General features: G+C 41.9%; 1 protein-coding gene across 2 annotated transcripts in view; it reads right to left on the reverse strand.

Annotated features, from left to right (window-relative positions):
- The window catches only part of LOC102778260 (A disintegrin and metalloproteinase with thrombospondin motifs 2-like), a 137,166-nt gene that overhangs the window by 37,282 nt on the left and 83,451 nt on the right, over positions 1–16,433 (reverse strand). For both annotated transcript variants that reach the window (XM_087849273.1, XM_087849270.1), the window contains exon 4: positions 1,028–1,233. In XM_087849273.1, the coding sequence (XP_087705399.1) occupies positions 1,028–1,233 (206 nt within the window). The remainder of the gene's footprint in view (positions 1–1,027; positions 1,234–16,433) is intronic.

Raw genomic sequence — 16,433 nt, forward strand, 5'->3', positions numbered from 1 at the left:
GTTTCTCTCTCTCTCTACCCCACAGATGAGAGGGGGGCTGTGACACGGCTGCGCATTCCCTTCGCCTATATTGTCTAACAAATATCTAAAAGGGGAGGCAGAGAGCACAGCGGCACTTGTTCTTTCTCAAGCGCTGAACTTAGACAAAGAGGTGTGGAAGGATTTGTTGCACCTGCTTAACAGTCGGAGATTGGTTCCTTGCGCGGTGGGTCGCGGTAAAACAAAAAGCAAACAGGAGCGCACACGGAAAACAGATGCGCACGCACGCACGCACATCTACGAATGCATGCAAACGGCACGCTCGCCGCAGGTTTCATTTGCAAAGATTAAAGTCTGCAGTGTGTTCAGTGTCGGACCAACACACAAAAACATGTGCACACAAACACACACACACGTAACAACACCTGGGTGTGTAAATGCTAAGTATTGTTGTGGCCTGGAGCATGCTACCTGCTGTTTTTGCATCTCTCTTTCTCCTTTTCTCTCTCTCTCTATTTCTTTTTCTCTCTTATGCACACACACACTCACAATGAGTGATGACATGACACAAAGCCTGATGAAACGATATGTAGGAGCTCCTTCAGCAGAGAGGGCTCACCTTACACACACACACTCATGCACAAATGAAATCTCATCATATTCAGATAGAGAAGACAGGATTACCCGCGGCTGATTGCTGGATGAGAACATGTAGGAAGGGAATTGAATCCCATTCAGTCGGTGGGTGTGTGCTACCAGTTTTCTTTGACCTCTGTGTGACTTACTTTCTATTCAGCTCAAATGAAACAATTTCCCCATTTGATGATTTCATTTTGGGGCATCTGGAAATCTCTGTATGACCTGTGTACATTAACGTGACACTTGAAGTATGTCCGATTTCAGTCCTTTAATTAACCCCAGATGATGTTCGTTTATGTGGGAAATGCCTAATTCAATCATGCATCATTTTACCTGACATATATTCATTCACTCCTCTGTCTGTCTGCTTTTGTTAGTGTGCTTACCCCTGTGTTAGCTATCGACTTACAATGTTCATAAGTGTGAGAAGGTACTTTTGAACATGCTCCTTCCCGTGAAACTGGACCACTGAGTCGTCTACGCCCAGCAGCACCTCGATGTTGTAGGCTCTGTCAGAGGTCTGTCTGCGCATTCGCCCTGCTCGCGTGTGGTTGATGCTCTGCTCCACACCACGGTACAGAGACTCCAGATCCATCAGGCCGCCAAGATCTGCACCTAGAAACAGAAGGCACATCAATACGGTGTTGTGAAAAGCTAACATACATCATGGTTTGCTGTTTGGCTGATTTTGCTTACAGCCTTTTAAAGGAACCTCTACTCCAGTCCTACAATAGCAACAACATAAACAGCAATATTAGAGTTTGCACAATTCTAGTGAGCTTGAAAGTCAATATTTGAAAAGACCACTTTATTCTTCAACATAGTCCGAACTCTCTTAGAAACGCTGTCTTGAAGATTTTTAAGTAGTCTTAAAGTCTTCAACCTTCAGGCTCTGTGGAGGCCAATACATGACTGATAGTGGTCCATTGGGTGCTTTTCTATCCAGCTATGCTTTTACTGTGTTGGCAGTGTATTTGGGATTATTGTCATGCTGAAAAATGATGCAGTTGCCAATCACATCCTTTTTTATATTTTATAATTCCATCAATTTTGACAAGATGTTCCCTTCCCAAGACTGTGAACATTTCTGATGAGTCTTCAGTGAACAGCAGCTGGATAAGGTGAAGAGCCAGATGGATCTCTCAGGTCTTGAGCAATGTCTTTGCTAAAAAAATTTTTTTAGACACTTTTCATCTGCTGTAGATAGATTTTTATGCCTGCCACCTCTTCTTCACTTCGCCCAGTTTCCTTAAAATTTTGAATGGCACACTGCACACCATCCTGTGTTGAGTCAGGTTAACTTGTTTGCTTTTTTTTTGCTCCAAAAATCCCATTTTATGCCCATCAAACTGTCATGTCCAGCATTTTTTGAGGTTAAACTAAGAAACTGAATTCAATTCTTTTGCAGCAGGCTTTACAATTTAAAACAGGTTCTTGGCTAAGATGTCAGTTATGTGTAGACACTGATTCATCCCTTGAGTTAGTTGCCTTTTTTGTGCTATGTGCTATGCGACTAGAAAGCAAACAAAGAAAAAAAAACATCCTTTGAAAACGTCTTGATTCACGCTCAATCATCCAGATAAGCACATCCCATGAAGTCGATTCTGTTTATCTGGATGTCACATTTTCAGCGGGAGAAACGTTTCATGACTCATCCAAGTGACTTCTTCAGTCTTAGCTAACTGCAGGTTTCCCCAACATGAAAATGGTCAAGTACAAGGACTGGACTGAAAATGAGTGAAAAAGCAGCATTTGTCCTCCTTAAAGCCTGGAGAACTATTGGTCAAGACCACTTTTAAAAAATACAAGAAAGTCTGGCTCCTTGGAAGCAAAATATAAAGAAATGAGGGGGTGGTTCAAGACTTTTGCACAGTACTGTATGTACACTCCTTAAAATCTGCTCAGCTCAGCTGGTGTGTGCCTGCTTCTGCCTGCTACACTTTTGTAAACACAATATGCTTACTGTCTGTGTGCTGTTCGTGTTCACATCCATATGCACGTGTACTTATCTGCGCACTCGCATGTTGACGTCTGTATGTCTGTCTCTCATTTCCTTTCCAAGACACCAGTTGATAGACTCAAGCATGTGCGTCCCTTGTAGCTGGTGGTAACGGTGCAGCTATCCTTCACAGATCCTTTCCTAATCAACCAAATATTTCTACTCCCATCTGAATAAAAGGAACAGATGGTGCTTGCTAAACACATGGATTAAGACAGCTCCCTTACACAAGGGGTTGCCCACCCTGCTCTATTCTTGGCTTTCTATATGCTCGAAAAAAATGCAAATCGCACCAGAAACTGAATTTAAGGTTATGCTGTCAAAGAAGATGCAACATAAAGCAGCCCTGATTTGTTCAGATCGCTAATTACATCTAGGTATGTCGGGCTAAGCGCTGTGTTTTGAGTCTTTTTGAAAAAACTCCAATCCTGCCTCAAAAAAAAAAAGAAGAAAAAAGCTTTCATTAAGTTTGAAATGTCAGATCTGATCATCTTTCTTCCTCCATTTTAAGTGAGGCAGACTCAGTGAGGCTACAGAAGATAAACTGTCCTGTCTCCAGAGCCAAGGCCATCCTTCCCTAACGCGCTGTCCTTCTTCACACAACCCAACCCCGGTCTCCTTTTCTCTTTCATCCTCCTCGTATATGCGAGCAGCGCGCGGCCTTGCTCGTAAGGAAGCCATGGAAGGCCAAGCCATGCAGTCTGGAACATGTGGTCTCAGTGGATTCAACAAAGCGCTATTCTCACTGACTCCAGCCAAGGCCTCCCACAGCCAAGGATGACACATAGCACAACTCAAAGAGTGGCGTGTGTGCGTAAGAGAGTGTGTTTACAGGTGTTTGTTTGTGTGTGTGAGCGCTCTGTGGACAAACATTTCCAATTGGGCAATAAATCATTGTGCCAACAGGCACTTTAATTTAGTTGAAACTGGGCTGCATGGTTGAGAAACTGTAATAGCTGTACAGTTTGTGACTGTAGACACAGGCATAGATGTGGGGGGGGGGGGGGGGGGGGGTTACATCTTTATTCATATTCAGAACATGCACATTTGTTACCATCAGTTAAAAAAGGGGGAAATGCAGATGTCTCCATAATGTTACCAGTAGGGGCAGGTCTTATTTTTCCTTACAAACAAAATATAATGTGAATTTTGCACTCGTATAGTTACTTTGACACAAGTGTAAGCACCCCCGCCATACATGGTAAAGCTCTGGTTCTGTGTGCACGCCAGCAGCTTGATGAAACCAGAAGGGGAAAAGATGAAAACATTTTTCTTGTGTCAAAGCTAATTTCTACACCAGCAGGTTACATTTTTCCGTTTACTTAAAGAAGCGCACTTTGCTAACTTCTCCTTCTTTGGACAGCTAACTTCAGCGGTCGCCATCTGCCTCCATCTCCAGCGTCCTCCTCTGTCACGCCATCCCTCTCTATGCCCTCCTTAACTACATCCACGAATCTCCTCTGTGGTCTTTTCTCTCCTGCCTGGCAGCTCCATATTCAGCATCCTTTGTCCAGTATACCCACTATTCCTCCTCTGTCTCCTATGTCCAAACCATCTCATCCTCGCCTCTCTAAGTTTGTCTCCAAACCCCTCAACCTGAGCTGTCCCTCTTATATTCTCATTTCTAATCTTGTCCACTCTGCTCAATCAGGAAGCTTGCTAACCAGTCTTAAGATAGCTTTCTGTCAGCTTCAGTAGCATACTTGAAACGTTTGCTGCATGAGTCCCAAAATATGTACCCCAAAAAATACAAGTGGCATGTTTTGAATTTTCATTTTCGAGCAGAAATTAACAGAAGTCTTCATGATGTGAGCATAAGCTATTAAAGCTTAGGGATTGTCTAAATTAATCAAAATGCCTACATGATTAGATGCCATGTGCACACTTAGAGTAAAAAACAAACAAACAAAAACAAAACAAATAAACCGCAAAAACACCCACAAAAGAAGACAGAAAAGAAAAGCCTGCTTGTGTGCATCAGGAATGACAACATTAAACTGGAAAAGATCTACAGTGGTGCAGAACGCCTGAGAGCCTGCCTGCTTCATACTCCAATTATTGTCAACTGGTGCCTGATTTTGTTTTTTTTTTTGTGTTTGTGTTGTCTTGTACATCACAATGCAGAAATGATGCTGATGCAGAAATAGCAAAAACGTGTGCATAAAAATCCCCCCGACTTGCAGGAAATTAAGTATTTGATGCTAAAAACATCCTGTGGGAGGACCCCTAGATTGCATTCAGCTTCATTGGGAGGTGCTGCATACGAATCTCGATTCAACATGTGCCACAAGGGGTGCAGCTGGACCACCGCTGCTTGGACACATATGATGCTGAGTAGAGGGGGGAAAAAAGAAAAAGGAAGCAAAACAAGACGGAGATAAAGGGAAGACGAGGCGAGAGAAAGAGAGATCTGCCACCTTGTCTCCCAATCAGCAAGGGGCATTCTGATTTCCCACTCCCTCTTATGCAACGTTTCCAAGACAACGGGCTCATGGGTAAAACAATAACCACGTGGTTAACATTGGCTCCTGAGTTGCTAACAGAATTAATCTGAAAGTCTGACTATTATCCCATATCTGCCCACATTCCAGTGAGTGACAGAATACAAGCAGAGAAACAGGAGGTGGGGGGCAAAGACAGGCAGCATTATCCGGAAAGAATTAAAAGATTTTTTTTTTTGTCTTTCCACACATACTTTTGTTCTGTTTCATAGCACATTTCACACAGACACTGAGCATTTCTTCTCCTTGTTAGCAGTGGAAGCTGAACTTAAGGCGGTGTACTTTTCACAACAACCCTTGGCTCTTCCTCGTTATAGCTGCCTTTAACGAGGCTGATGTCACAACCACACCATCTGCTTCTAAAGACAGGTCCAGATATTTTTACCTTTTTGCTTATGTAATGTTAAGGGAAAAAAGTACAGGAACAAAACAAACAAAAAAAAAAAGTATTGTGTTCTCACTTTTAGTTCTGTGTCGCCACAAAATTGCAGTACCTTGAAAACAGTGAGTACAACAGTGCAGGGACATTGCATAACACCGAACCACAACTGTACGGAGAGTGGATGGGAGAAATAACTCAAAGTGACAAAAGCAGAGTGGCAAACAATAAATGACTAAACCAAACAAGGTTGACTTTTTAAACCTGTTGTTTCATCCCACTTCTGTCCTTGCTTACTCTTGCTGCAACACTATATTTCTCTTTCTCTTGCTTCAGCTGTTTAGGAGCAAGATTTTCAGAGGAAAACGCGGAGGAATAAACTGCAGGAGAGATCAAGGGAGGTGGTAAGAGAGGTGAGATGTAGAGCTGAGGGGGTGTGATGGATGGATGAGAGGGAGAGCGAGAGAGAGATGAGACCAGAAGGACCTTGGCTGTTGCGAGTTCCGCTTCAAGTTCCTGCAGTGATGGAGAAATTCGCTCTCTTCAAGAGCAACAACCTGTCTGAGTCTGCCTGTGTGACTGCAGGCGAAGCGTCGGGGTGCACTGCTGCGTTTCTCACAGCTTACAGCAGGCATTAGCCTCTGAAGCCAAACGGTTAACACTATCAACCTGTGTATAGGGATCTGATCGTAACAATGCTTTTACTGTCCTTTCTTTACACAGTGTCAGGCTGAACCCTAACTATCCTCCTCCTCCTACACACACACACACACACACACACACACACACACACACACACACACACACACACACACTCCTTCATCTGTTTTCTACCTGCGGCTTTCCTCTCTCTGATGTGCCTACCCATTATTAGCGCTCATTTACATTCTCACACTACCGTCAGTGTTCCTGTTCCGCCATACCTCCATGCCCCCAACTGTCACATGCACACCTCTCAACCTAAACACAAGCTTCCCCACACACACATACACACACACACTCCACACAGAGCTCTTGCTCTCCCAGTGTTTTTATTCAGGTGGGGTATAGACCGTGGCCTTATTAGGAGACAAAGGTTCTTTGTCTTTCAACCTTTGCAAAATGTCAAGAATGTCTAGGTGCCCACTGCCCGGGGCTGGGGTGGGGAGTGGAGGGGGAGGGAGTGTTGGTGAGGGGAGGTGAGAGATCCAACGGCGACTACAAGCCACAACAAGAGAGGGCGTGAATGGCGATGATAATTCAGGTCAAGCCACATTTTACTACAGAGCAGCGGCCTTTGGTTTAAAAGCAGCTGGGTGTGACGCATCACTCTGATGGAACTGACCTATAATGGTCACTCTGGCCAGGTTAGAGACAGATGTGGATGACAGAGGGAGAGAAAGAGTGCATTTGGATTATATTGCATGTTGTGGATGTATTAGAGCTACAGCATGGTGGGGCTTTCTGAAAGCAACACTTTTGCAGACCTGAGCTTGAGCACATTCCTCTGCCTCTTCATTCCATCTGAAGTTCCCAGGTGGAACACCTGGAGTGCCTCCAACCCTGACTTATAATCTAGGAGGGTGCCAGTGCATCTAAACATTAATAAATAAAGATTAATAAATAGTTCCTAACTTTTTCTCACCCCCATTGGCCAATTTACACATGCGCTTTAAATGACAGTAACTTTGTTATTTTTTGTGCTAGAGACAAAATTCAAAAGGTTTCAGAAAGAAGAGAAGATCAACTTTACTGGGGATATTATTATCAATGTGTCATGGTAACACAAAGCATTCACAAGGTACTGCTGTCTGAACACAGGCAGAAAAATCAGGGTTAAGGCCAAAAAGTAAAATGGGAGGCAGCACCTTCAGATTTCAGGAACCAGCTCCCAGTTAAGAGGTGGGAGGCATACACCCTCTCTACTTTTAACCAGATGTGTTAACCCTAACCCTGTGTGATTCAGAGCATTTTTGCATTTGTATGTATTATTTTACATTGCTTAGCAGTATCATTATCATATTATAAAATAACTCAAAAGCCTCTGTGCCATATACAGTAAGATGGGTCCACAGCATAGAGAACATAAGCTTGGTTATTTTGTTAGCTTTGATCTCTTTTTGTGGCGTAGGACTGCATCTAACTGTCAATAAAATCCACACGTCTACACTGGTAAGATTATGTATTTGTGACTTGCTAAATAGGCCGTACGCAGAGCACCGACCAGGCTCTATCCATGAGCATGCTGCTGACTTTCCTACTGGAACATCTGGGTCTCTTCTTTTTCATTTGGTTTGGCAAACAATCTTTAATCACAAAAATGTGAAACAGCGTCAATACGTTTAAGGAGAGAGTGCTCGGTGTTTAAACAGCTATCACGTGTGTCCACTGAGAACAGCCACAAGCTTCCCAGTTCTTCTAAATTTCCCTCTAAGTCTAGTCTTACAGTCTTACTTTAAAGTCTTTCATGACTTTAAAGAAAAGCCTTAGAAAATAAGGTTGGCGTTAAGTGTCTATGGCTGCTAAATTACAAAAGATTATGCGACTTAAATCCACTCCCATTTTTTTCTTTATTAGGTATGGGGAGTCCTGGAGGATAGAAGCCATAGCTTTTAGGAAAACTGATTGTTTTATTGTTTCGAGGAGAACTCTTTTGATAATTTTGCTGCTTTGTTTTAGTTCTTAAAGTGAAAAAGTGCTCATATTAAACACGGAACCGAGCATTATAACAACAACATGTGGCTCTGTCTACACAAACAATTTGTCCCTCAGGAGTGGTTCAAATCTTTATGTGTGCTTTAGTTATTTTTCAAACACGGTGCTTATTTACGAGTAGCAAACAGCAGGAGGGGAGATGCTAAACTCATTAGTCCTCACCTGAGTTCAAGGCTGCTTGTCCAGAGGGAGGCACAGACATCCACACACACGTCAACTAATTTGCTTACAGACACGTCTTGGTTGCATAGCTCAGGGCACAAATATTTTGTCTCCTCAGTGACAGCTTTATGCGTTGTCAAGGTGATGAATCGCTCGGACAGTGGACTTTTAATACTGCTGCTAGCATCTGGGCAGGTAGCAACATGTCATGCTGTCCCAAACAATGTCCCTATACTGAATGTTCATTATACCTAAGCTGCCATATGACAGCTGCAAATGCTAGAGAGAGAGGATCACATAGTGAACCACAGTCCCCCGTAATTACACCGCTGTTAATTATTTAGGTTGGCAATCAGCAATCTAATTTTACATGGACAGTTCCCTGAAGATCATAATAATTATTCATACATCAAGTACTGAACTTGGCCTAATAATTAATAACTGCTTTAGGTTAGGGCTGTTTATTTTCAACCGGGAATTTCGATCATGCTGATTAGATGTTTTGAGTGGTTGAGCCTTGGCTGTGATTCCCACATCCAAACATCCATAACATTCAGTTTGTTGAATTTCATTTATCCGTGTTCCACGAAGTGGACTAAAGGGCCTTTTTTTTATTTAATTTGTTTTATTATCATTGCACGAAGAAGCTTTTATTATCAGCAGGTGAGTGGGTTACCTATACTCGCTGCTGCTGTGTGGATTTCTGGTGGTTCAGGAGACAAAGCAACCTTTAGCTCTGCCTTCTTACATAACCGTCTGTCTGTCAGAAGCACACAGGGCCGCTGGCTGCCTGGGAGGTGCTGCGGTGCACGCCGATCCCCCCGTGTCCTCCTGTACCGTGGTTTCATTAGTGGAGCTGAGCCTTTCCTTCATAAACTCTATAATGTATGCAGCACCTACACATTCATAAATCAGAGCCTCCAAATGAAATAAGCCTCGCTGAGGTTTGAACCTGACATAATTCATAGTCAGAACGCTTCGGTCGCAAATGTGCCAAAAACTTCAATGGCAGCATTTCAAGCCGTGAGGACGTCCATAATTGCGGGAAAGACGAGCAGCCCGCGTGAACATTGCAAACAGATCTCAAAACACATTAATGCAATCACTGTCATCCACTGAAGAAATATTGCTGGCAAAGATAAATCATGTCCCCCAAACTCTTTCTCTTCGCTCTGTGGTTGGATCCATGGAGCTCAATGTAAACGGGAGAGCTTTAGTGTTCAATAAGACAGTAAAGCCAAGCTTATATAGGGCTTACCGGTCTCTTCCGGTCTGAAACTGACCTGTTTGAGTGCCTGTCTGCCTGTCCTTCTCTGTGTCTGCCTACATCAGTCTCAGGACATTTATAAAGGTCTGTTATGAAATCACAAAAAAAAAGGGAGGAAAACAACCACAACCACCACAGGCCGGCAATGATACACAACAGCGCCAGTATGTAGATGACAGCATTTGCAGACCAGTTGTTTAGCTTCATCTCTTATTACTGTTTTATCACGCGTCACTGCCTGAAAAGGTGTACAGCTATAGATCTGTCTTACTGGGAATCATGGTGCACAGCAAGAAGGCAAAGAGAGAGAGAGACTGACAGTAAAGTGCAAGGTCCATCTAACAGAGTAACAATAAATCTCAGCAGCCCTTCAAGCCAGCAGGAGGGTGTCTCCCGCTGGATGGTTGCCTATCTCACTATCTGCTAATCCCCATCATATATCCTCTTTATCAACCCTGTAATTACCAAATGGAACTGCTAAATTATTTCAATGTGTTTAAATGCAACGAGTGGTAACAGCAGCTTATAGAACAAAAGGTTTAATGCAATTTAAAATGGCATGAATTGAAGTGAAACAACTTTTGAAAAATGTACCTTTCCCGGTTATAATAATTGGTATATTTGGTCACTTGTGGGCAGTTTAACAAGCTGTAAACAGAGAGTGACATTTTAACACCTTAAAATATGTAAATGTAGGGGACAGTGGCTCCATTTCCACATCGCAGCACAGGCATTAATTTGAAGAATCCGATGTAAACACCAGCGAGTCGCTAACTTTGCCCTTCTGCTGTTTGGGCAGCTAGTGTAAAGCAGCTTTATCAAAGCTTTTGTTTTTTTTGTGTGTTTTTTTATTTTGCAGCTAAAACCTGCTGCCTGCTGTGGCTGAAAACAATGTGGTGGAAAGTGACGAAGGAGAACAAAACAGTGAAATTGTGGGCTTAAAAAACAAAAACAGTGAGTTAGGAACTGAGAGCATCTGCAGAGTTGGATCATAATTATCACTGAGAGCAAGTGTATATAAACAAAGTTACCCAAGGCTAAGTTTAAGCTCTGCGTTTGCAGTGATGCTGTGCCTTTCACTTGTGCTGTTGATTTTCCTTTACTGTCCTTTCACCTCTGCCTACTTTCATATTCTAAATTGCATTCATCAAGGCTTTCAGTGGGCTGTTTGCTGCCTCCCTCATCCACGCAGTGTCTTGCCTTGTCCTGTCCTCAAAGAACAGCCAACACCAGCCACCTGAGACACAGCACCACTTACGAAAGGACAGCCAGGCAAAATCTGTCAGCCTGAGCACTGAAGGGATGGATGGAGTGGGGGAGGTCTTGGAGAGGGGGAGTGGAGACAAGGAGGAGGAAAAATTACTGAAATAAAGGCAAGAGAGACAAGAAGAAAAAGTAATATGATATCAGTGAACTGGGCTACCAGTAGTAGAAGTAGATACTTAATTCTCAAGATGAGAAATCAAACATGAAAGCTTGGCTTGCAGTTGTAACGTGCCTCCAAAGTCTGGAAATATTCTCTCAGTATTGCATCTGTAATGCTATCTCAACTCACTAGCCACTTCATTAGGTACAGCTGTTCAATTGCTTGTCAATACAAATCACTAATCAGCAAATCACATAGCAACAACTCAGTCTATTTAGGTATTTACACACAGTCAAGATGACCTGCAGAAAACAGCATCTCCACACACACACACACACACACACACACACACACACACACACACACACACACACACACACACACACACACACACACACAATAAAAAGGAAAAATTCAAAAGAGTCAAATGTATGCATCTAACCTTACTCCACAACAAGATTACTTCTGATTGGATCACTTCCAAACTTAATTAGTTCTGATTGGATCTTGTCTCTCCAGAATATTTTCATCTCGCTTTTATTTGCTGACGAAAGTGTCAGTACATTTCATCATAGTTTTTGACATCATGCATTAGTTTTTACTTAGTGATGTTTTTGGTAGAAAAAGAAGGTCATTAACGAAAAATATTGTGAAAACTACAGGTCACCTCCTGACACAAGTAAGGTGTTTCTAATAAAGTGTCCAGTGAGTGTAGGCACTGGACGATATTACTGTATTGTCATTTTAAATTTCAGTTAGATATTCAGGCTTCATTCATGCTTTAAGAGGCAAAAGCAGGGGGCAGCATGACTGGTACACATATTCCCCAGAGTCACAGATTAAGAGGAAGAAAAAAAGTTTTTGTAGACTTTATTTTTTCATATTTTCTTTAAACAGACAGATTTATTTAAGAGACTTTACATCATTTGCTTTTTTTCAGCAGTTCTATGTTAGAATGCAGTATTTTCATTTAGTTAATTAGCACCATTTAGCACCTTTGGCAGCTTGTAAAGTCAGCTGGTTTGTAAAGGTTTTCTAAAACAGGCTGCTGTAAAGCAAACACAGTACCGTCTGTACACTGCAAATGCAGAGCTCACGACATGCTACGACACAAATGGACAAAGCATGCATGGCAAAGCATCAAACAAGATGCATGTAATGTGCGACGACGTATTTGTCCCCTTAATCTAAAGTTAATACGCCTCTGAGATTATCTCCGCATCTCTATAGCCTCATGTCCTTTTCGGTTTTTATCCGATTTATTGTCAGTTTTTATTTCTAGCGTCCTGTTTACACCTGGATGAACTGACGAGGTGATCACGGGTTGGAGCGCCGAACACCCGCAGGGAAAGTACGTGGAAACAGTAAACAAATACTAATGCAGCAGCTCACATGTGTGATTGGCCTCCATAAAAACCAAATGAGCAGACGGGTTACAGGTGTCATTAGGCCTGCTGACTGACGACCACCCCCGAGTGTTTCCTCTAGCTTTCTCTTCCTCTTTGCATTCTTTCTCTCTCCTGTTTCCTTAATTCCCTCATTTATTCATTAAATGTACCTTTGGAAGTGCTTCGAAAGGTTAGCTGTAGAGCGAGAATGGGTGAGAGAAAGGGAAAGTCTATCTAAAGGTGTGAGACAATATGTATGCAAATGTTCTCTCCGAGCAGCTCGCCAGCAGAGCCGAATCCGCATGCCTGCCACGGGGCAGCTGAATGAGAATTTATCATCCAATATATCCTCATCATAAATGATAAAAAAAACACATTTGCCAGGCTGTAAGATGGCTATAGACCATCTCTACGCCAGCTCCCTAAACAGAGTAGTAAATCAGCGCAGATTACATTGTAATGTTTTGAAGAATTAAGGCACGAAGCCCTTGAATGCACCAAAGACTTGGACATAAGGAGGTGAACACACACAAATAATAATTTAAAAAAGAAAAACAGAAAGAAAAAAAAAGTCTTTTGGCATTTAAAAAAAACACACTAAGAAATATTACTGCCTAGTGGGCCTACAAACACACAGACGGAGTTCTTTTCAATTGCACAAGACTCGAGCCAGACGGGGGAGAATTAATAAGGCTCTACAGAGTATCGGTGTTACTAAATTGGCGGTGTTTCATAACAAAGTCTTTCAGAGCAGATATCAATTAGAAACAATTAAAAGAACCATTCATCATTTTAACAAAGCGGGCTCCATACAGGGAGCAGCGCTACAAGAGAAGCTGATCAAACATAATAAAGAATCCTGTTTCAACAGAGCTCCATAACGGAGATTTATGTTGATAGAACTGATGTGTTTTTTTTTAAATTAATTAATTTATTTTTCTTGCAAAGCTCCCACCTCCGACTGGCTCCACTGGACAGAACTGTGCTTGTCTATCAAACAAACACATGGCTACTGAAGCAGATTCTGTGCAGAAATATTGACAACACACACGCACGCAAAAACAAATTTAAAATTCAAGCGGGGAAGGAACTTCAAAAAAATTCCCAGTAAAACACACAAACATGTCCATCCTTAGGGCATGCCAGTGCAGCCCGCGTGTGGGTATGAAGCTTTTTACCAGTCTATCTGTGTGCGCTCGGTTGATTGAGGAACAGTTTCCTTCTTTCCTGGAAAACCCTCACAAAGGCTTCCCATATCAATATCCAGATTATCTTTGCTTTGTTGGAAACTAAAGTAGATATGATCTTAATGCAAAGATGCACTGGGGGAAAAGCAGGCCATACACAGTGGCACACAGTGAGACGACAACCCTCCGAGCCTCCAGGCTCACTAATCAGTGCAGCGTCTTCCGTGCAAATGTAACTCTATACCCAAGCAGGGAGGATAGAGGAGCTACCAGCATGGCCTCCCCTGCCTCTCTGTCCTAATGAAGCTCCAGGTAATCAAATCACTGCACACACAGGCTGATGGCCAATACCCGAACATTTGGGTGCTCCTAATGGGAGCATGACAAAGTTTTTACATTTTCAAATGACTTCTTTCTTTTTTCTGACTCTACTTATCTACTTATGACCATGATATTGCACATTAGCAAATTTGTTTAATATGCCCAATGTGTCATTTATCTCTGCATGCCCGTTAAAGCACTAAAATATTGCAATAAGCCTCGTCTGCTGGGGGCTTCCCATGATGCTTGATCATGATGTTTCTTCTTCACGCACCTCTTTTCACTCACTATATGTTTAATCATTAGTTACTATCTCTCTCTTTCACGGTGTGTCTTTAGCCCTGTCTCTGTCCCCTTAACCCCAACCTGTCATGACAGATAAGCCTAAGCCTTGTTATGCTCAAGATTTCTTAATTAATTGAGTTGTTCTGACTGGTTTCCAACTGGGTGGCCAGTATGCCATAACCCTAGATGCCCCTTTTCACTGTCTAAGTGATATGGACAGCTGCATGGCACAAACTGTTCTCCAGTTAAATACATGAATACAATGAAATCCAAAATCTTATAATGACACCATCCAAACTTGGACCCCTTACATGCAAACAAGAAGCAAGCTGCCAGAAACTTTGGGGTGTGGTTCAACTCATCTCTAACCTTTTAACAATCACAAAAGTTAACAGTAAAAATAGCAAAAATGAAACCAATATTTGCAGCCAGGCTTTTGTTTTCCTTCAGCTAGAATACTGCAACTCTCTTCTTTCTGGTCACTCTCTCCTCTCCAGCTGGTTCAAAATGCAGCAGCTCGGCTTCTTACTGGTATTAGCAGACGGCATCATATTACCCCGATCCTGGCTCATCTCCATTGGCTCTCTGCACGCTTTAGAATTGATTTTTAAACTTTACTCGTCACTTTTAAAGCATGTTGCGGTCTGGCTCCAAGCTACATGGCAGATACGATGGCTCCACATGAGCCTTAGATCCTCAAATGCCTCCCTCCAAAATCAAGGCTCAAGTCTTGAGGTGACCATCGGGGCCTCTTGGCATTGGAAGAATCTGCCTGAGGAGGTAAAGCTCGCAACATCTAACGCGTCTTTCAAATCACTTGTAAAAGCACATTTTTATGAACTTTCTTTAGAGCAATGCCAGTTCTCTCTTTTTTCTCCTTCTTAATTGTTTGTGCCTCTCTTTTTTTAAATTGTCTCATGTATTTTTATACAGTGTTTTCTTGCGTTTTAACTTCTCTTTAACTTTATTCAGTTTTATTTATGGCCATAAGCTCTGGCTCGTTATCTCATTATCAAGTGAAAGAAATGTAAAGTCAAACTACAGCTCAGTGAATCTTTTCAAATTGTCAAACACTAGTCAAACTGCTAAAGTTAATGGCATTGGTTGCTGGGAAATATCCATCATTCTGCTCTTGTTCTTTCCTGCTGTGACAAGTCTAGGTTTAAATGTTTAAAAAAAAAAGTGGGGAAGAAAAGAATTAAAAAAAAAGTGCTTTGGATACCATAGAATAGAACAACAAAGAAAATCTGTGTGCAGGTAAATATAGCTCTAAGCCCACATGACATTTTATATCATGGGTGTCGAACATAAGGCCCAGGTGCCAGAATCAGCCCAGTGCACACTTCAATGCAGCCCACTGGATTTGGAAAATGTAGAGTAGGGCATAAATATTAGAGAGTTTTGCAGCTTTTCCTACTGATAAAAGCCTTCCCCGTGGCCATTCATACTACACCAAAGTAATTACTATAGTTTTCAGACTATAAGACCGAAAAATACGGTCTTATAATCCAAATCCTTTAATTTTCTTAAAAATCGATAGTGCACTGTATAATCCGGTGTGCCTTGTGTATTAATTCTGGTTGTGCTTACTGACCTCGAACCGATTTTATGTGCTACATGGCGCTCAAAAATCTCTCAAAATGTTTTAGTACGACTTTGGTAAGCTACAAAGTTACATCGCTTGATGGATTGTTGGAGCAGCACGGCTACTGTAGTCAGGAGCCTCGCGGAGGAAAGTAGTGAGCGACTAAGTAACAGCAACGAGACTGACACGGACAATGACGAGAGGGATCCGGGCATGCTTGATGCCGAAATCGCCCAACCGTTAAACTCAGACACTGAACATGAAGAATTTGATGGATTTGTGGAAAAGGAATGAACTGAAAAAGTGAGTGTATTGTTCTGGTTTTTTGTGTTACAACTGAACAGTGTTGAGAATTATTGTGAATGAATTGAATAAAGTTTGACTTATCTGACTGTTTTGCTTCACTTAATGCGCCTTATAATCCAGTGCATCTTATGTATGAAAATAGACCCGTTCATTGATATATTTGCCTTATAATCTGAAAATTATGGTAAGTATTAGACAGTAAAAATCCATTTTTTTTCACCATCTAATATAGAAATGTGTCTTTTTATGGGTGCAAAGTTAAAAAAGAAAAGAAAAGTGCCTTTTCTGTGAATTAACAAAAGTCTGCTATATAATGAATATATTACAAGACAGCCTAGGCAATAATCTACTTTTTTAATGCAATTTTACACATTT

Source organism: Neolamprologus brichardi, chromosome 2, assembly GCF_056152115.1.
Source record: "Neolamprologus brichardi isolate AB-2024 chromosome 2, ASM5615211v1, whole genome shotgun sequence".
NCBI lineage: Eukaryota > Metazoa > Chordata > Actinopteri > Cichliformes > Cichlidae > Neolamprologus > Neolamprologus brichardi.